The sequence below is a fragment of the Neovison vison genome, chromosome 10, assembly GCF_020171115.1.
Source record: "Neovison vison isolate M4711 chromosome 10, ASM_NN_V1, whole genome shotgun sequence".
Taxonomy (NCBI): domain Eukaryota; kingdom Metazoa; phylum Chordata; class Mammalia; order Carnivora; family Mustelidae; genus Neogale; species Neogale vison.
Window position 1 is genome coordinate 11,584,586 of NC_058100.1, and position 21,801 is coordinate 11,606,386.

At 42.0% G+C, this 21,801-nt stretch overlaps 1 protein-coding gene across 4 annotated transcripts in view; it reads right to left on the reverse strand.

Moving 5' to 3' along the window:
- The window catches only part of MARK1 (microtubule affinity regulating kinase 1), a 114,257-nt gene that overhangs the window by 77,576 nt on the left and 14,880 nt on the right, over positions 1 to 21,801 (reverse strand). Inside the window, exon 1 of one of the 4 annotated variants that reach the window (XM_044266805.1) lies at positions 16,965 to 17,022. The exons of the other annotated variants lie outside the window; for them this stretch is intronic. Within the exon in view, the coding sequence (XP_044122740.1) occupies positions 16,965 to 17,009 (45 nt within the window). The 5' untranslated portion in view covers positions 17,010 to 17,022. Of the gene's footprint in view, positions 1 to 16,964; positions 17,023 to 21,801 lie in introns of those variants that run through there. 4 annotated transcript variants of the gene reach the window in all.

A 21,801-nucleotide genomic window follows, 5' to 3' on the forward strand; every position in this document is an offset into this window, starting at 1 on the left:
TCTCTCTGCCTGCCTCTCCCCCTACTTGAGATCTCTATCTGTCAAATAAATAAATAAATAGAATCTTTAAAAAAATGTATTGTGTTTACATGATTTTGACTTGTAAATATAAACTCACTGGGAGCCCTTATTATATTATGCTTCCTATTAAATTTCCTTTTTGTCAGCTTTGTTCCTCTATAAATAATACACAATCTAAGTATACAGTAGGAGTTGTAAGAAACATAGTAAGTCAGAAAGCACAACAATTAATATGTAAAACATGGGCTCATGAGAGAAGTTCTGCGTCCTGTCTGCACTGTCGGTGTCCTCCTCTCAGTGACCTGCTTTTTGATACTGTCCTCTGGCCTTTCCTAGACTATTAAGGAAACAGATAGTACCATACAGTTTAACCTTTCAAGTTCACTGTAATTACTGACATATTTGGAGTGTTTTTAAATTTTGTTTTGTGTTTCAAGTGTTTTATTTTTCCTATACTCATCAAGTTTTCTTTGTTCCTTTATTCTCTCTTGTGTTTATTTTACTGGTGGTTATTTTAAAAATGTTAAGGGTAAAAGTCAAGGGGCAGTGGGCTCGGGGGCCAGTGGGAAATGAAATGGAGGTAGTGAGGACAGGTAATGCCCTTGACGAGTTTGACCTTGAAGATGTGCCAACAATGTGACAGTTGGAGAGAAAAGAGGGGTGCACTTGAGGGAGGTTCTTGTTCATCTGCTTCTTTTAAGAGGGGAGAGACTTGGGTCGTTTAAATCTCAAACAAGGGATCCAGCAGAGAGAGTCAGAGAAGCTGATAGGCAGGAGAGGGGAAAGATGAAGCTCCCAGAAAGCAGAAAGACTCAGAGCACTTGGAGACTGCCCTTGCACAAGAAGAAAGACGCCTCTTCCTTGTAAGAAGCAAGAAGGAAGAGAAATCAGGTTTAGATGTAGAAACATGCAAGCACCGGGTAACAGGAAGTTGCGGTAGTTCTACTCTGAGGACTCTTACTTTCTCTGTGTGATTGGAGGTAAAGTCATCTGCTAAGAGTGAAGAGAGGCCACACGGGGTTGCAGAAAGTAGCAAAGATTTGAAATAATCTCTGTAGAAAGAGGAAAAAATGAGTTACCCAAAGAAGTCCAGTGGGGCTGCTGGGCAGTACGGACAGTCTAGGTGAGAATGTGCCTAAAAATTCATCGTGGCTCTCCCCTGTCCCGCTGCGCCACTGTCCTTAGCGATAAGCAAATGCTCACAGACGGTACCAAGGAAACAGATTCTTGAGTTTCCTGGTCCAGAGTTTCACAAACAAGTGCCAACAGAGAGAAAGCAGAGATGTGAGCTCAGTTATTGGTGAGGCACGGAAGGGTGGACCATGAAGTCGAAGCCGGAGAGTGTAGAAGGTGAAGACAGAAAGGAGGTGAGGGGTAGGCAGAAGTAGAGGCCAATATACTGAAGGGCTCAACGAGCTCAGAAAATAAGGCCAGACTAGCTAAGAAGAAAGCGGCTCGATGGCCAGGCACTTGCAGCCGGAAGTACGGGGGACTGGGTTAGTGATCCTGGAAACACAGCTGCCAGGTGCAACTAGTATGGAACGTTTTATTAAAAATCACCAAGAATTGTTCCGCTTTTGTTCTCATTTATTTATTTTTAAAGACTTTATTTATTTGTCAGAAAGAGAGAGAGAAAGAGCACAAGCACAGAGAGCAGCAGGCAGAGCAGAAAGAGGGAGAAGCAGACTCCCTGCTGAGCAAGGACCCCCCCCCCCCGCCACCGCCCAACACAGGGCTTGATCCCAGGATGCTGGGATCATGACCTGAGCTGAAGGTAGATGCTTACACAACTGAGCCACCCAGGCAACCCCGCTCTGATTTATTTTTATATGTGCCTCTTCTATTTTTAAAATATTTTTTAAAATTGCATTAAAAATTAAAAATTTAAAAATTGCATTAAAATGCAATTTTACAAGTTCACAACTTTTAAAAATGCTACTTTCTGTAATAGCAAAGATAGAATGGGCACAAATGTCCATCCGCAGGGGCCTGGTTCTGTGCCTGTGGGGTGCTCTTTGTAAATGTGCCTGTGCTTCCGCATATGAGCTTCACGGACTGCGATCGGCATAAGCACAGACTCCGTAAAGAGGATTACGCAAGTGACACAGTGTAAGTAGTTCTGTCGAGGGAGGGGAACTAGGGGACTGGGGAAACGTGCAAACGGGAGTAAACGGGAACAATGTCTTTTCCTAATGTAACTTTTTAGTTTTTGGAGTATTGATCTGTATGTATAAATATTAACTATTCAGTATAATGACACAAGAAATTTAAAACTTTTAAAAATTTTTATTTTTTTTTTACAAGATTTTATTTATTTGTCAGAGAAAGAGAGAATACAAGCAAGGGGAGTGGCAGGCAGAGGGAGAGGGAGAAGCAGGCTCCCTGCTGAGAAAGGAGCCCAATGCAGGACTCTGACCCCAGGACCCTGGGATCATGACCTGTGCCAAAGGCAGACACTTAACCAACTGAGCCACCCAGGCGTCCCAAAACATTTTATCTAAGCAAATAGGCAAAGGAAGAAGGAAGCAGCATTTGGTGAATGTCCACTATGGGCTATACATAGTGTTAGACCGGTTGAATAACTTACTGAAAATTCCGTCTAATAATTGGTTGCATTACTAGGATTCAAACTCAGATGTTTATTACTATAAACATAGATGGAGATGTATTTTAAAAATTAAATTTGAAGTAGAGCTTTGAGGATAAATAGGATGACAGCATAACTCCATCTGTAGAACCCACCATTAATAAAATGGAAAAGAAACAAGTTACAGTATAATTTAATGTAGTCACACCCCATTCTCTAAACTCCAAACTAAATAAAACATGGTAAATGACCAGTTTCAGAGGGGTCTTATTAATAACTCCTAAGTAGGAGGGGTGAGGACCAGATGCCTAGGCAGACCACAGAAGAAATGGCAAGAAGGCTACTATTAGGTGCCTGAAAAAAGAATCCCATGGTAAGATCACATGAACATTCTCCATAGTAAAAGGGATGGTAAATCTCCTCATTCTTAAAAGACCAAAATCCAAGGAGTATTCCCCAATGAGCTAGATGTAACACCCAAACCCTTAATACTCAGTAAAATTGTTCTAAGAAAAATATACCTTCCCTGAAGTCACCTGTTCCCTTCTGCCCCAACCTCACCACTATCTCATCCCCTTACCACTCACCACTTCTCTTGGGCTGCTGAAGAACCGAGACGACACTGGGAACCTATGAACACTTATACCTGGCTGTCAGTTCAAGTTTGGTTTCCGCTACAGGGAGAGGTAAATCAAGGAGAATCCACCCACACTACTTCTGAGCAAAAAGAAAGTCTAGATAAAACTCCCCATTCCAAGGCTGAACTCTATACACAAGGTCGCAACACTGTAACTCTCTGCTTAGAGCCCAGAGCACAGACCTGATATACACAAGGTTGCAACACTGTAACTCTCTGCTTAGAGCCCAGAGCACAGACCCAGGGAGGACCCTTTTGGAACCGAGCGCTTACAGAGGACATGTGTCCTTACCGGCTCACTCCCAGGGCAGACCCTGCTGATGCCAGAGGCACGTGGTTGGTCAGCCCTGCCGAGAGCTGAAAGCAAGATGCCGAGAGGAAGAGATCAAAAGATCTGATGACGGATCTTAAGGACACGCACAAGGAAAAACCCTCCTGGTCTCTTTCACTGTGACGTGGGCATTTTCCTCTGGCAGACTCCACCACTAGAATTTTCGGTTGTCGCCTCCTGCCACTCCCAATTATACTTTTGTTGTTCCAAATACCCCTCTGCAGACCCAAGACCAGGGACTCACCAAGTAGCCAAACCTCACAGAACAGAGCAAATACAAGCACTCTTTCCTCTTTTAGTGTTTCCTTCTATTCCTCCAGGACACTGAGGACAACACCAACAAACTAGAGACTGTGGACCAGTTCACCACAGCAGGTATTAAGGTTGTATTCTTCAGATACGACCAACAGAGCGCTGGTAAAATGACCTCACTGTTGTGGCATCAACAGAAATCAGTTGTTAGCTGATCAAAGACATTCACACGTTCTAAGTAATGGTCACTGCTAAGAAAACTGATCATCCACACTATGGCTTAAAGGAGCAAGAAATGGAAGGGTCTCTGATTAAAATGTAATAATGTGCCCCCTGAATTGTACCATTTTTCACACCTACTGTTCCATTCTTGATGCAAGAGCTGTTGCAAACAATACCTAACTGAAATGTAAAAGCAGCATTGTACACACTTGGGATTTTATATCCTTTTGCCTAAAATAGATAGCTTTGTACTGACCTAAATTATAATATAAGCAGAATTATCCTCCCTCAAAAACAAACAAAAATAAAAAAGCCAAAAAAAAAAAAAAAAAGCCCCAAACCCCACAATCTTACAAGGAAGAGAATGAGAATAAAGAGGAAAGTATTTTGAGAATTTCCCTTTTGGTATTTGAGTAAACGGTCTTAGAGAGAAAAAAAAAACCACTATTATCTCAGGAATAAGACAAAACCACTACACTTCAACATTACATTATTAAGTTTAACTTAACAAATGTATTTTTAAAAAATTTTATTTACTTATATGACAGAGAGAGCAGGGGTGTATGAGCACAAGCAGGGGGAGCGGAAGGCAGAGGGAAAAGCAGGGAGCCCGTTGTGAGACTCGATCCCAGGACCTTGGGATCACGATCTGGGCCAAAGGCAGACGCTTAACCAACTGATCCACCCAGGTGCCCTAATACTGACCAATAACCTTTTAATTGATAAATATCAATTGCTGAAGGAATAAGCATAATTATAAGAAATGGCCCTATAGTCAAGGTTAGTGGGACAACTAGCACAGTTTGGCTATGATTCGGTGATCAGTAAGATAGGTATCCTACACCAGGTGCTACCTTTCTGTCAGCTGGAGCTGTCTTCCAGCAGTAAACAGTTATTCTCAGGCTACCCGATCTGTAATTAGTAAATCTTCTTTTATCCACCTTGTACCATATGGGACCTATTTAGAGAATATATATAGGAAACAATTTGCATATACATCTGGACTTTCACCTTCCCGGTAATTATCAGTATAACTAAATAATTAATTGTACGTCCCTCGAGGGCAGAGAAAGTGCTGATTTGTCTCACCCCAAGCAAAGCACTTTGTATAAAATACCTGGCCTACCACAGGCTCTCGTGTGGAACGAACCAGTGAATGTACCAGTGAATGTCCACAAATATACAGGCCTACGTCTGGGCTCCCTTGATCTGGTCTCTGACAGTCCTCCAACTACACACAATCTTTAGTTAAATATAGTTTCAGTCTGAGCCACAAAAAGAACTTCTGGACACCACCACCCCCCCACTCAAATCATGAAACAAAAAACTCTAAGGTATTTGTATTAACTGAAAATCATAGAGAACAGAGAGAAATTAAATCCCAAGGTTATTTAAAAGCCATTTAATGCCATGGTTTCTGCTCAGTCCCTCCCCAAGCAAATGTTTTTTAATAAAGAAGCACATAATCCATTTTATTTATTTTTTTAAAGAATTTATTTATTTATTTGACAGACAGAGATCACAAGTAGGCAGAGTGGCAGGCAGAAGAGAGAGGAGGAAGCAGGCTCCCCACTGGGCAGAGAGCCCAATGCGGAACTCGATCCCAGGACCCTGAGATCATGACCTGAGCTAAAGGCAGAGGCTTAACCCACTGAGCCACCCAGGCGCCCCACATAATCCATTTTACTTGGTAGCCCTTCTCTTTGTTGCAGCTGTGATCTAAAAGAACCACTGACCGATAATGAATGGCCCAAAGGAACACCACACAATGAAGGACAGCACTCAGTCTACTGAAACAGGATTGTCGGTATTCCATGTTTTGTTTTTTAAAGACTTTTATTTTTAAGTAATCTCTACACCCAGTGTGTGGCTTGAACTCACAACCCTCTGGCCAAGAGTCACATGCTCCACTGGAGGCTGCCAGACGCCCTGGATTACCAGTTTTCTAAAGCAAGACATGGCTGGTTCAAATAAGACATTTCCGTTGAGAGCAAGACTTGCTCATTCATTTCGACAGCCTTCAGCATGGTGATACAGGGAAATGGTTCCAGAGTCCGGCTGCCTGGCTTCAAGCCTGGCCCTGCCACTTCACAGCTGTGGGACCTTGGACAAGATGTTGACCTTGGACAAGTGTTCCTGGGTCACCATACACAGAGAGAGATGTGATGATAGCACCTCCTTCCAAGAGCGAGTTCAACGGTCACCGGGTGCCCGAGGGGCATTCTCTGAGCACCGTTTCTCAAAGAGCTTCCTGCGGGTTCTCTCCTTACTTTACTTTCTTCATATGGCTTGACAATCTAAAATGATGATTTTTTTTCTTTAAATACTGTTTTCCTATGACTTCCCCTGTAACAGCAGGAGTGTGTCCGACTTTCTTACCTCTACATCCCTTGTGCCTAGTTAGGAGCCGGGCCCAGAATAAGCACCGAAGAACTCAGTACGTATTTGTGGAGTACAGGGGTGAGTAAGACACAACAGTGACGGCTTCTGCAACCATTCCGTAAGTGTGAGCTGTTATCATCCGGGTGATTAGTGCAGGTAAATAATTCAGGCTTTGGTGTTATCTCTTCTAAGTAATTTTCCTCATTGGGTCTGCAGGTTTTATTTACTATTCACCCAAATCAAAAAAGTACATAACTGCTTGAAAGGAGTTTTCCTTTCTTCCTTCAGCTGTTAGCAGTTGCCTTTCGGAGATTATTTCATTTAAGTTCATCTCGGACATTTAGTGAGCACGACACTAGGAACCGCATTCCACAGATACAGCTTGAAAGACGGTCCAAATTAGCCAAGAGATTTGTATCTTAGCCAAGTGCCTACCTCTAGCCAAGCTACCTACTTAAAGACAGTATTACAAGGAGGGATATGGAGATGTACAGGATGTAACTAGGTTGGGGAAGGTGGGAGTTTGGATCCTGGCCATTTAATGAAAATCCTCACATGGTTCTATGTGGTCCTTCAAATTCCTTTACTCATTATGGCTAAGATTCTACCTTAGCTACTGTTTCTGTTGAAAACAGTAGCACCAAACGGCACAGGCCTAACTTCTCCCAAGTTAGGTGTTTCTGAAATGTAGCCACATGTGTGGAGGTTTACACAGGTCCTGAGCAACTACGGAAAACATATATGAGTGTGTATGTAAATGCATGTTAGTGTAAGATTGTCGCATGTTCTCTCTTAAAAGAACCAGCCTTTATTTTGAGGTCATGTCCTTGTATTCACTTGGTGTCAGTTGTCCTTTTCTTTAAATAATTATGCTGATAGCTCATGGTGAGTTTTCCCCACTTACTCAAAAAACAAAAAGTTAGCAATCTTAAACCATTTCCAAAAGGTTTTTAGATTTATTTATCTATACAAATTTTACCAGTGAAATTCTGAAATCCAGAACATCCAGAAGTAAAAAGAACACAACAGCTGCCTGGCCGAACTCCAAATGCAGAGCACTTGATCTTTTATTCATTAACATGCTGTCTCTTCCTTCACCCAAGCCCAATTTTCATTAACCTCTTGTCTATACTATCCCAGCAGATCTACTCAGACAATATTAAGAAAAAATTTCTGACCGTATGCTTAAGAATGGTACGGAACTTTCCAGAAAATGCTTAAATCTTGTCATGCACTGAAATAAACACTATAATCAAATTGTGCTCACAGCTTTGTTCTTTGTGACTTTTTTTTTTTTTAAACTTTTCACATATCCCAAGTAGAAGCTCAGAACATTTAGTGCATTTATTTGATGAAGTTAACTCTTGTTCCCAAGTCCCCAGTACCTTGCTCTGGAATATTCAGAGCTTTCTCCAACCTTAAAACCTCTGATCCAAGAGCCTCCCCCAAGCTCACCACCACTCACTTGGGCCCCAGCCCCCCTTGGTGTTCCTTATCCAGGTGGTATGCCGGGACCCTCTACTCCCCTACTTCTTGCAAACATCCTTCCTGCCCTGCTTTCCACTCCCTCTTTCATATGTGCTCAGTGAACCCTCCAACCCTCCCCAAGTCCGTTGTGCTCCCATGGCACACCCACCCTGAACAGCACAACATTGTCACACACACACACAAGGGGGCTACTTGACTTCACTTACGTTTTTGGCCTCAAATTTCAAATGAGGACTCAATTTTCTGACAACCCTCCATACCGTGCACTCACCTTACCCTTCTCCAAAACTTCATATGATGCTTTATCCTTGGATCTCATTTTATTTTATTTTTTTAAAAGATTTTATTTATTTACTTGACAGACAGAGATCACAAGTAGGCAGAGAGGCAGACAGAGAGAGAGGGGGAAGCAGGCTCCCTGCTGAGAGCCCGACACGGGGCTCGATCCCAGCACCCTGGGATTATGACCTGAGCTGAAAGCAGAGGCTTTAACCCACTGAGCCACCCAGGTGCCCCTGGATCTCATTTTTAAAAGAGAAAATTCTCAGGTGCCTGGGTCTTTCTGCTCGGTCTTTCTGCTCGGTCTTTCTGCTCAGCGGGGAGCCTGCTTCCCCCTCTTTCTACCTGTTTCTCTGTCTACTTGTGATCTCTCTCTGTCAATAAATAAAATCTTTAAAAATAAATAAATAAATAAATAAAAGACAAGATTCTCTCAGGACCATGGGTCCCCCCCTTCCAGCTACGAGTCTGTTTCTCTGCTCCCCTGCACATAACAAGCTATCACAAGAAGGTCTTGAGGTTGTTCATAAGTTGCTGCACCACTTGTCCATCTTGGCTTCAACCCGTTCCAACCAGACTTGTCTCCATCATCTTGCCGGGACTGGTCTTGTCAAGGCTACCAGTTACCTCCTGTCAAAAAAATCCGCGTGGGCTGTGACACAGCCAGCCCTTTCCTTTATGCTCGCGGCGTCTGCAACACAACGCTCTCCAGATTTTCCTCCCAAGTTATACTTCAGTGTCCTTTGCTCCTTTTTTCTAGAGCACCACGTTGGCATGCACCAGAGCCCTGTCTCCAGCACCCCTTCCTTTTATTCATTTCAAAGAGTCCATTACTGATTTCTCTCAGTCTCCTGTTTTCTCATCCATTAAGGTCTGCTCTAATTTTCATTATGTCTTTCCTTCTATTTTTCTTTCGTTTAAACTGTTCTTTAAGTTGCAAAACTGACCTGAACCCATTTAGTTTTCTTTCTAAAGCTCGCTAATTACTTCTTACCTCCTTCATTTTCTAAGATGTGCAATCAGGATTATAAATTTCATCTTAACTGTACTTTAGCTGAAATTATTCTATATACGTTCAGAGAGGGGAGTATATTAATTCTGTCTGCAGTATAAAATTCAATACGTGTCCATTGAATAAAGTTTATTCTGTCCCATTTTTGTTTGTTCTAATTTTTAAAATTATTATAAATGTTTTTTAAAAACATCTATTCACCAACTTTTTAACATATCATTTTTGGGAGCTTTCTATATTTGAGGGCCGTGTTATTATATACTTACAGATTATTGACTACTGTTCCTTATAAATATTATCTTTGCTGATTTAGGGCACCTACCTTCTTTATGTCTAATAATGTTCTTTATCTTATTGTTCTGATAGTAACATTAATGTAACAGGTTTTTATCACCTTTTTCTTCCTTTAATTGTCATCAAGCTTTAGTCACTTTTAAATAGTTGTATTGAGATTTTATTAGTTTTTACACAAACTGAGAAACCCTTTCTTTTAAACAGGAGAGTGTAATCCTCTTTTATTTATTTTATGATTATTTTACCTAACTTTTGTTCCCCTTCTCTTTCTTCTACTGGATTTAGTCTACTTTAATTTTCCTCCCCACTCCAAGCTAGGATATACTCTATTTCTTTTAAATTTTAAAATGTATAATATGTCTTAAACTTAAAATATAATCCATTTCTCATCCTCCTCCCGAGCAATCAAGACCTCAAAAGTTTCCACTTCAATGTTTCTCCTGCCATTTTCCACATTATTCGTATCTAACACTTCTGTTCATTTTTCTCCCAACATTCTAAATGTAAGCAATCACTCTGTTAGTTCTAAAGTCAGTGTTCACATTTATCAACCTGAAATGTCTTTGCTTGTTCAAATCACTTATATCCAACTCTTTTCTTCTACGTCCTTCTTCCTCACTTATACTTTTTAGTAGTTTAAAAAGCAAGGCTATGTAGGTAGAAAATCCTTGGTCTTTATTTGTCTGAAAATACCTTTTTTGGGTCCTTACTCTTAAAGGTTTGCTTGGTTAAGGAGAGAATTTCAGGCTGAGAGTTATTTTTTGTCACATTGGGTAAAACTGTACTCCATTTTAAATATATTTCTTTTTTATTTGACACAGAGAAAGAAATCACAAGTAGGCAGAAAGGCAGGCAGAGAGAGGGAGGAAGCAGGCTCCCGGCCAAGCAGAGAGCCTGATGCTGGGTCTCGATCCCAGGACCCCTGAGACCATGACCTCAGCTGAAGGCAGAGCCTTAACCCACTGAGCCACCCAGGCGCCGCTTTAATATAGCTCTTATTGCTGATGAGACCTCTACTGTTCATCTAACCATTGTTACTTTGGGGATCAGGTTTTCTTTTTGACTGCTATTCAGATCTTTGTATTTTGAGTTTGCAGTTCCAATGGTTTTTTTTTTTTTAATTAATTCTGGTAGGTATTCAGTGCGATCCAAAGATACATCTCTCTCCAATTCTGCAGAATTCTCAGCTATCACCTTTTCAAAGATTGCCTCTCGAAAGATTTCTGCTGTAACCTCTTTCTGGAATGCCTGTTAAATCTAAGTTGTGCTTTTCATTCTATTCTCCATGTTTTTTGATTGCTCTTTAATCTCAATGTCTCTCTCCCTATGATTCATTCTAAGTAATTGCCTCAGATCCACATTCCACTCCACCGAGCCCATCTTCAGCTTTTAGGTATAACCTGCTGCTTAGCTATTCTACTGAGTTCTCAATTTTGAAGACTATGTATTTCATTTCTAGAGTTTCTATATAACTCCCTAATTAGCTTATTTCTTTGCATTTATTCATTATGATTTTTGTTCCTGCCTTCAAAATTATCTTAAACAAATTTACATTCAAATTGCCCCATTATTTCTATTTCTACTTCTTGGAGTGTTAGTGCTCTGGTTTGTTTGTTTGTTTTTGTTTTGTTTTTTGCTTTCATTAATGCTCCACGAAGATGGTTAGTTTCCTCATGTAGTCTATAAAATTTTATGTGTGTGACAGTCCTATGAGCTACAGATTTTTTAAAAAATATTTTATTTATTTATTTATTTATTTATTTGACAGAGAGAGAAATCACAAGTAAGCAGAGAAAGAGGGGAAAGCAGGCTCCCCGCCGAGCAGAGAGCCCGATGTGGGGCTGGATCCCAGGACTCTGAGATCATGACCTGAGCAGAAGGCAGAGGCTAAACCCACTGAGCCACCCAGGCACCCCTGAGCTACAGATTATGAAAGTAATTCTACTGAGCACTTTTTAATTTGTTTCTACCAGAATCTACTGAAGATATGAAACTACTTTTAAGTTAATTTCTCAGTTTGGGGTTTCCAGTCCCCAAACAGCAGAGTTGCTTGATTTCTTTAAAGTAATCTTTTCCCCTTAAAACTTTAGGCATTAGGTAGATGGCAGCTCCCTCAACCAGGAGTAACGGTTTTTCTGTTTCCTTTGCATGGAGGTATAGCTATCTAGGCTTTGAGCTTCATGTAGGAAGCCCATTTCACCTAGTACGGGTGGTGGTGGTGCCAGATCGCTTGTCCCCATGAGGATGCTGAAGCCTTACTTCACAGTCTCACGACGGATCCAAAACCCTGAGGACAGTCATGCTGTGAGCGGATACTCACCATCGTGGATTTGATTTCTCTTCACTTTTGCCTCCTTTAAAGCTCAGTTACATAGTTAATAAACTTCTAAAAAATTATATTTAAACCCGTATATTTGTTTGTAGCAAGAAGGGAGGAAACATGTCAATTCAGTCCACCGCAGTACTGGTACACCCTCTATTTCTAGCTACTCGTTTCCCCTAAGTGAATTTAAACAGGCGTCTGACTTTCAATATTAGCTATATCATAACTCCCGAACTTTTATCTCCAACTATCACTTTTCCTTGGATTTTATTTTTTTGGATACTTCCTTGGGTTTGAGACATATTTTCTAACAAAAAAACTTATATCCAGAATTTATCTTTATAAACTTCTCCAAACCAAGAGCAAAAAGAGAGCCAACCCAAACTAAAAATAGGCAAAGATATGTACATACAAATCCCAAAAGGTCATATACAAATCTCATAATAAATAAATAAGCATACTAAAAACTGCACATCATTAGTCAGTAGGGAAAAGGAAATCACGAATCGGAATGAGCTACCGCTATATACCCACTGGAATGCCTAAAATAAAAAAGACTGACAACACCAAACGTTGGTGAAAAACAGAACTCTCATACGTTGCTGGTGGGAGTATAAAATTTTACAGCTGCTTTGGAAAATACTTTAGCTTCCTAAAAAGTTAAAAATATGCCTCTGCTATGACCCAACAATTCTACCCCTACATGTTTCCCCCAAACAAATAAAAATATAAGTCTAATAAGACTTGACCAAGAATGTCCATAATAGCTTTATCCCTAATAACACCAAACTGGAAACAACCCAAATGTCTATCAATGGGAAAGTGGATGAACAAATTTTGGTATATCCACAAAAAGAATACTATTCTGCAACAAAAAGTAAGAATTTATTGATATATACGACATGCATGAATTTGAGACAAGATATACTAAAGAAGTAAGAACCATGTGCTACTTGATTCATCTAAAGGAAGTTCTGGAACAGGCAAACATAATCTGTAGTAATAGAAACATGCAGTGCTGAGTATTTGCGGGAGTGTGCTGGTAAGAAAAAGGCAGAAGTGAATTTCTGGGGATAATAATGTAAATACTCTTTATCTCTACTGGGGATGATACATACTTTTATCAAAACACACTGGACTGTACTAAAAAAAGTGTGCATTTCTCTGTAGCTAAATTTTACCTCAATCTGAAACAACTACCCCCCAACCTTTTACTTCACTGTAACTTAGAAGTCTGGTTTTCATGTGACTGTTACATGATAACCACATCACAATGATCAGTACGAATATACACATCCTATTGTTCTAAATATTCATGTAATAAAATTATAGATTTTTAGTCATTTTTTAGGAGGGAGGAGACTATATTCAGAATCATTTCATTTGCTAAAGTTACTGTTTTGAACACTGTCCAAAAATGTAGAGAAAAAAAACCTCCAATGTTCTAGTCAAACAAATTGTACAATATTACTTCCGCGCAAGAGTAGTTATTAAAAGCTGCAACCTTCTAAACGCACATCACCAGTTAACATTCTGGTCAAAAAGAGCTCAAATCATCAGAAGCCAGGAATATCCCTGTCATGTGTTGGTCACACACTGAGTCACACGTTAACCCTAGCAAAGCTGTTGTGTTGTACAACTCTGGGGTGCACCTTATGCGTCCTAATTCATGTGAATGGTGCTCTTGGACTTGAACACAGACACACTTAGTGGCCCTGATCTCAGCTATTCCAAATGAGTGATAAACTGAGGCAGTAATTGACACGAGTATACATAAGCAACAAAGCTCAGTTTGAAAAGTCAAATTACCCACGGTCAGCATGGATAATAACGTCTCTGTGCTCCACATAACTGGTGGTTTGGTACTGTCAGCTTAGCTGACCTGCAACCTTTTCCCCAAATTCTCTTCCCAATACGGTTCTGAGTTACTGGCCGTGAGGAATTTGTGCAAGATTTGGAAAGAAGAAATGTTCGGCTCCACCAAGTCTAGGTCAGGTGCTTTTCGAGCTCCCACTATGACTCAAAGCAAAATACAGTCACAGTCCCTCAAACAATTCCCAGCTTTGAGTTAGTTCAAAGGCCCAGAGACCCTTGAATGAAGGGTCTTTGAAAAAAGACAATCTTAGTTACCCCCAAATGCATAGGTAAATCCTCCCCCTAACTCTCCCCCAGAGGGAACCGCGGTGATCTACTAGAGTGACTACGCACTGGAGGATGTGGGAAGCAAACCCATACTGTCTCCAAACTAACAATAATTCCTCGAGACCCAGAACTTTACCGTGTTAAACTAGTCAGAGAAGGAGCTTAAGGAAATCAGATGATCGATGAAATTTTGGACTGGGCCCATTTCACAGTGGGACCAGTGGGCCCCCCAAATCCATCCTGTGGTGACTGCCTCAGTTCTGGAATACACAGTTGGAATACTCAGCACCTGCTAGAACCTAAACTCTGGTTCCCCAGCCTATGCATGAATGTAAGGGCTAAAATCCCAGGAAAGGGCAGGTGGGTGAAAAAGATCAGAACTACACGGTCTTAGCAAAACAGTAAACCAAAAGCAATCCTGCGTCGTGAAGGGCCCGCAGAGATGAGCGCCCCCATAAAGACGCAGTGATGCCAATTTCCACATTTCCATTCAACTGTCTCTCTGGCCTGTGCAGAAGACAGACAAATCTCAGCAACTGACAGTAAATTATCAAAACTTAATCAGCTGGTAATTCCAATTATAACTGCTACTCTAGATGTGGGTTCTTTGCTGGGTCAAATCAATGAAACCCTGGCACCTGGTATGCACTCAGTCACTTTTCTCTCCACTTGTTAGTAAAGACTATTTGAAGCAGTTCGTGGCCTCACCCTACGCCGCTGCAGGGTGCTTCACACTTGTAGCCCACGGCATCATCTGGTCCAGGGCTTCTCATCTCAGCACCACAGACATCTGGGGCCAGATAAGCTCTTGCTGCAGGGGGCCGTTTTGTGCATGTGTTTAACAGCCCCCCACGCCTCTACACACCAGATGCCTGCCCCCGAACGGTGATACAAAAAAATGTCTCCATATATTGCGGAATGTTCTCTGGGACGCAACAGTGACCCCAGTTGAGAACCAGTGACCTAGTGTGCCGGGACTTTCATCACCTTTCCTTCCACAGGACATCACACTGGTCCATTATGTTGATAATATTATGCTGCCTGGATCAGCTAAGCAGGAAGTTAACAACCACTCAAGACACCTTGATAAGATACGTGTACGCCAAAGGGTAGGCAATAAACCCCACAACAATTCAGGGATCTGCCTCCTCAGTGAAGTTCCTGGGAATCTAATGGCCTGGGAGCTGTTGCGGTATCTCTCCCAGAGTGAAGAACAAATTGCAGCACCTGGTCCCTCTAACCCTTAGAAAAAGAGGCACCATGGATATGAATTTTGGAAGTAAAATATACATCATTACCAGTACAGATAAACTGACAGCTTGCCAGTTTGTTAATAGGGCCCAGAAAAATAGGCTGTGTAACAGGTTGAGGGCCATCAATAAGCTACTCTACCCCTGGAACCCAGAAAGCTCACTGTGGCTTGAGGACTGGGGTACAGAGAAATCATGTACTGAGTCTTTGGTGCCCCCCCCACCAATGTGAATCACAAGGCAAACTTTCAACATTTTGGAGCAAAACTATGCCACCCTCCGTAGATAACCATTCTCTCTGGGGGAACCTTCTGGCTTGCCATGGGTAGTCAGGAGAGACTGAACAGCTGACCACAGGTCAACTGTCACAGGCCAACATTACTCAACGTGAGCTTCTCATTAAGACCTAGGTGTCGTCTGATTCATGAAGTCAATGAAACCTGGGCTGGCACAGCAACATTCCATCATCTAAAAGAAGTGACGTCATATATCAGAGAGGCTTGAGCAAGTCCTGAAGGTACAAGACCAGCTGCACGTGCCAGTGGCGGAGCTGCCCTTGACCCCCACTCCTGCTACGTTGCTTATGTTGTCTACACCCACATCTGTGGACTCCTGAGGAGACCTGCTGGTAAACATCATAAAAACTTGCAGTCTAGTTTCCAGCTGGTTCTGCATGATCCGCAGGCGGCGCGCAGGAGCCGACCGTGGCAGCACCACAGCCCCACTCTGGGCGGCACGGAAGGAACAGTGGCCAAGAGAAAATCGCTCAGGGGGCAGAACTTCAAGTAGGGCACCTGGTTGTTTATTCTGCCTTGCAAAGAGAGTGTAAAGTAGGGATCTACAGAGATCCACAGACTGTGCTAATGGCTTGGCTGAATGATCAAGGACTGAGAAGGAACAGGATCTGAAAATCAATGACAAGGAAAAAGAATGTGACTAGGTCTCCCCGAATGAGCATGGCATGTGGAGACAGCTGTGCCCCGTGTGAATCCTCACCAGATATGACTCATGGTGAAGACATCAGCCTCTTTCTCCAGCCACCCATCTTCCTAGCAGCACGGCCTAACACTCACCACGGCCAATCTGCCAACGGCAGAGAATAACACTGAACTCCCCCAACGACACCACCATTGCCAGGAGGTGGGGAGAAGTTAGCCAGTTATCTACCTGGTGGCAGGCTGATTAAACGAGACTACTTTCATCACAGACGGGGCCGCGTTTTTGATCTCACTAGAATAAACACTTGCTGCAGATAGGAACACACCTTCCTTATTCATAACACTTACGGCAAAACCACCCTGGATAGACTTAGAGCATAGGCTTCCGCCACCATGACATTCCACACGTGCTGCTTCTAAGCAAGGAACCACTCTCGTAGGAAATGAAGCACGGCAATGGGCTCATGCCCGAAGAATTCACTGTTCCTATTGTATCCCCGCCACCCCGAAGCAGCTGGCTTGAGAAACCAGTGGAATGGCCTTTTAAAGATTCTGTTGTGATGCCGGCTGGGTGACAAAAGCTTGCAGAGCTGGGGTAGCATTTTCCGGGATGCTGTACATACTCTGGATGGGTGATAATACATAGGACGAGTTCTCCCACAGCCGGGATTCACAGGCCCAGGAGTCAAGAGATAGAAATTGGAGTAGCTCCTCTCCCTGTCACCCTTAGTGACCCATCAGAAAATATTTTTCTTTCTAGTCTCTGCAACTTTGTATGCTGCTAGCATAGAAGTCTTAGAACCTACCACGGGACTGTTTGCAGCAGGTGTCACAGCAATGGTCCATTGCATTGCAAGCTGAGACTGCTTCACGGCAGTGGATCAGTAGTCAAAGAAGAGGGTTATCATACTGGCTAGGGTGAATGATCCTGATGATCAAGGGGAAATTGCGTTGCTGTTACATAATGGCTTAAGAAGAACAAGTTTAAACACAGGAGAGCCTCTGGCGCACCTCTTCTTACTCCCTTGTCCTGAGACAGGTCCATGGACAATTATAATAACCCAAAAGAGGCATGATTTCTGATGTCCCAGACTCTTCAGGAATCAAGTTTGGGGTTACCTCCTCAGGCAAGGAATTATAATCACTCAGGTGACTGCTGAGGGCAAAGAGAACATGCAATTAGGGCACCTGGGTGGTTCAGTGGGTTAAAGCCCCTGCTTTGGGCTCAGATCATGATCCCAGGGTCCTAGGATCGAGCCCCACATCCAGCAGGGAGCCTGCTTCCCCCCCACCCCCGCCTGCCTCTCCGCCTACTTGTGATCTCTGTCAAATAAATAAATAAAATCTTAAAAAAAAAGAGAGAGAGAACATGGAATTAGAAGAAGGTAATTAAAAATACCATCTGTAACCACATGACAAGTTGCAGAAACAAGGACTGTAATATTTAGGAGTATCTCTTATTGGGTATGAATATATTTGTGCATAAATTAGCCAATTCTTTCTTTCTTTTAATGCTCTTTCCCCCACTTCCATGTCACCTAATATTAAAGTGTTAATATCAGCTAACTTTGTATTTCAATACTAAGGTTACAAGGTATAAAAAGAAGAGTGTGATTCAGAAGATAAAGGGACTTCATGTCTTCTTTTGAGGAGAGGGTTAACATATTTTTGGTATACCTAGGATGGATGCATCATATTAGGCAAAAGCATAATTTTGCTCTTATCTTCATTTGGAAGTTAACTGTGGTTAAAAGAAGTGCGGCCAAATCCTAGACTTCTTTTAGGGCAAGGTGACATGGAGTGGTCTGTGATGACTTCCGATATGTAAGTTTAGAATTATATTTCTCAAAAGTCCTTTCCCTCTAAGGTCCTGGGTTAATACTGGACACAAGAGAAACGTGCCAGAGACCTGGAAGGCAGAACTAAAACTGTGGCCACTGATATGCTCTGAAGGTCAGTGCCGAGCCTGGCACAGCTGCAGCTCCCGCTGGTAGAGACGATCTGTTGGCACGTCTCGTGAGCATGGAGCGGCAGTCAGGCTTCACAGCTCTCCAGCTCCCGCTGGAGCACCTGCCTGGGCTGCCGGGGATCCCAGTCCAGGTGCTCCGGCAACTCTGTGATGAAGGGCATCCGCTTATCCTGCAGGTCACCATGTCAGAGCTTGGAAAAGCAGTGAGTGAGAGAAACGAGTTCCCCTTCGCCCTCACGGGGCTCCGCTGAGTCCTGTTCTCTCCCACTTCGTGTTCATCGTCCTTTCTGACTGATGGTGCTGTGGATTTCAGCCTCTTAATACCAGACTCCAAAGCAGCAACCATATACAGAATACTAAACCACTGCATAACTTTAATCCCATGGTTAAAGCCTTAATCTATACGACTCACACAATTCTGCTTCCCCAGTTGAACCCAGATACGATAACAGAGGTAACACTGCAATGTTTTCTTTTAAAAAGTACATGAACATGGGGCTGTATTTCTAATTTGACTGTTACGGAAACTTGACTAAGGTGAAATTAAGTCCCTTGAGTAAAAAAAAAAATCTATCAAGTATTATTTTCAGAAAGATGAAGAGAAATGTATTTCCTTAAAGGAAAAGGAGGACAAATACAGAATTAGAAGAACTTCATAAATCCACCAAAACCTTGCTCATCAAGCTATTTTCTGTAACTTCTAAGGGGCAAAAATATAAGCACGATGATTCAGAAAAGACAAAAGAAGACACTATATTCTGGCATACACAGTGGCATTATCAAAATTATCTCCAACACATAAATGCCTGATTTAAGACTTGCCTTTATATTTGGGTTCAGTAAATTCAAAGCAGTCTCGAGAGAGAGATTCCATTAGCATGTTTACAGCAGTAATCAATCCAAGTATATTTGTTCTCAGCCTGAAGAATGAATGTAGTGACATGAAGAAAATGGTGAACATGTGAAAACGGGAACCCCCAAGAACGTCAGTTTGGTTGCGCATTTTAAGATCATGAGGTAGGAAAAAGAACATGGTCCCAAAAGCAAATGTCAATTTCCTCAGCACCCTGGTTTTGATTCTTTGTCTCCTTGGTACCATCACCGAACACCGGCTATTGCAAAGGATGTCATATACACCTGATAACTGAAAACCAACAACCTACCCAACCAGGGATGGAGTATTCTCATCTCACAGGTAAGGAGGTGTGCCTAATGTCATTTACCTTATAAATGACTAACCTGAGAATAAATCAACCCCAGGGATGTCCTGTCTGCAAGCTGGTGCTCTTAAACCTTACACAACCTTAGAGGTTGTCTGTTCCCACTGAGAACACTGATGTCAACACACACCTATCCTCTTCTGTACCCTGCTCTGAGACCTTGTTCACCGAGTCATCCGCAGAAAATCTGGCTTCCCACTTGGCTTTCTTACATGAATATAAGCATTCCAGCAAACTAGGAAGTTATACTTCACACTGTAAATTTATGATTTTAATAATTTTTTGGTATAAAAAGGAATACAAATCTATGATTTAAAATACAGAAATTTTAAAAAATTAAAATCACATATACTCCAGTAGCATGAAGTTTTACTTCCTTTACCTAAATGTACCACCACCACTACTACTACTACGGCTACTAACAATGAAAGCAGGAGCAGTTGGCACTTCCTCACCTTCTACTAGGTGCCAGGCACTGGTCTAAGGGCATTAGATGTGTTCAATCATTTAAACCTCACAACAACCCCAAAAGTAGGTACTGTTGTTATTACATTTTACAGATAAAAATCCCAAGGAATAAAGAAAATAAGTGGCTTCCCAAGATCACAGGGCTCATAAATGGCAGAGCTATGACTTGAACCCACATAGTCTAACTTCAGAGTGCGTACTCATAACCTAGAAGTTCCCCCGCCTTTACATCTGAACTGGAGATACAGAGGACAATCACTCCACTTCAGGAGGCAGACAAGGAGCCACAGGCCTTGTTTTATTTCTAGAGCCACTCCTTCCTGAGATAGTCCCCTACCCCACTCCCCTACCCCCATCCCCGCTGCAAAAAACCCCCTCTGGGAGGTCTTTCACTACTGCTTGCCAGAAGATATTATGAGCTAACACAACTGAGTCCCCAGGGGATAAAAAGAAAACATCTGCTTAAATTATATCTAAAAATACGGTATTAAATTCTTTCAGAAACTTCCTAGTTCTTTCACTCCCACGAGTACAAAAACCTAACAGTAAACTCATGCCAGAAATTACAATGGATGTTTGTTCTTTAAATCATTAGATTAGATTTAATTTAACACTCTAGTAGTCAAAGCTTTATTCTGAGACTTAGGTTTTGATATATTTAGTAAATCTAACAAAATCCAGTAATTTTCCCCTAACATAAGCTAATAATCATATCAACTTAAATGTCAATACACTTTCTGCACCAATTTTTTAAAGTACAATAAAAATTTAACCGATGACTTTAAGTTATGAACATGAATGCTAGGGGTGAAAGGAAATATCTCTGCAAAACACCTCAGACCTTCATACAACAATGACCAGAATGTAAAAAGCAAATACAGTGTCTACACAGCAGCCCCTCAGATTCTTAAAGTACTTCAAAATTTTCCAGAGAATGGGTGAATCTTAATTGTATATATTTACTAAACACCTATCAAGCAGCTGCTATGTGCACAGCACCACGCTAAAGTACTTTAAGAGGGAGGAACGTAGTTTACTGACATATCCTTGCTGTTTTTTACATAACACCAGCCAGCAGTTCTGAAAACTTCTGAAAGTCAATTATATGCCAGACGCTGCAGCTGAATGGCTCTGGGAATCAGTACCCTGGTGCCTGGTCTCAAGCAGTTTGCAGCGTGGTGTGTGGGACAGGTTTAATGGAATCACAGCACGGTTTGAAAGTACTGTCACAAAGCACATGTGAGATAGAACCAGAAACACGATAAATAATTCCCTTGTGGCAGAACAGAGAACACAGTCTCCTTCCCAACATACTCTTCCCTCCCCTTGATTTCTCTCCTTGCTGGGGAGGAAAGGAAAAGAGAAAGGCAGACGTGATCAACCACCCCACCTGGTATCAACCTTCTCTCCTCAAGACTTCCCTCCTTAGCCTGTTCTTTGGGCGCTCATGTTTCAGAATTTACTGGACAGATCCTTCCTTATTTCTCCAGGTTTATACACAAGTGGCCACTGGTACATAACTTAATTCCCTCGAGTTTTTGTTGCTTAAGTAGAAATCAGAAAGAATTTAGCGTGGCCGGAAGACTCAGTTGCGTGACTTAGTAGTGCGTTCAGATAATAAATCATCTCTGTAGAAAACAGCATAACCGGTTTATAGACAGACACCAAAATGAAATGTACCAGTAAGCACCAGAAGAAACAGAGAGAGGTTAAGCAACTTACCAAGATAAACCAGCTGAATAATCGTCCCCCCTCAGGTCAACTGCAGTCCTCCCGTCTATCAAAATCACAGAGAGGACACCATGAAAGAAGGATGAATCACCAACGCCAGCCTCTGCTAAGAAATCCCTGTCCTAGTCTCTTTATGGCACACTATCCTTCTGCACTAGGTCTGAGAGGTTCTGCTTTCTGGTCTACTAATACGGTTACTGTGGGCTTCTCTCCCCTCACTCCCAGTACATCCTCTCCCAGTAAAATGTGTTTGGG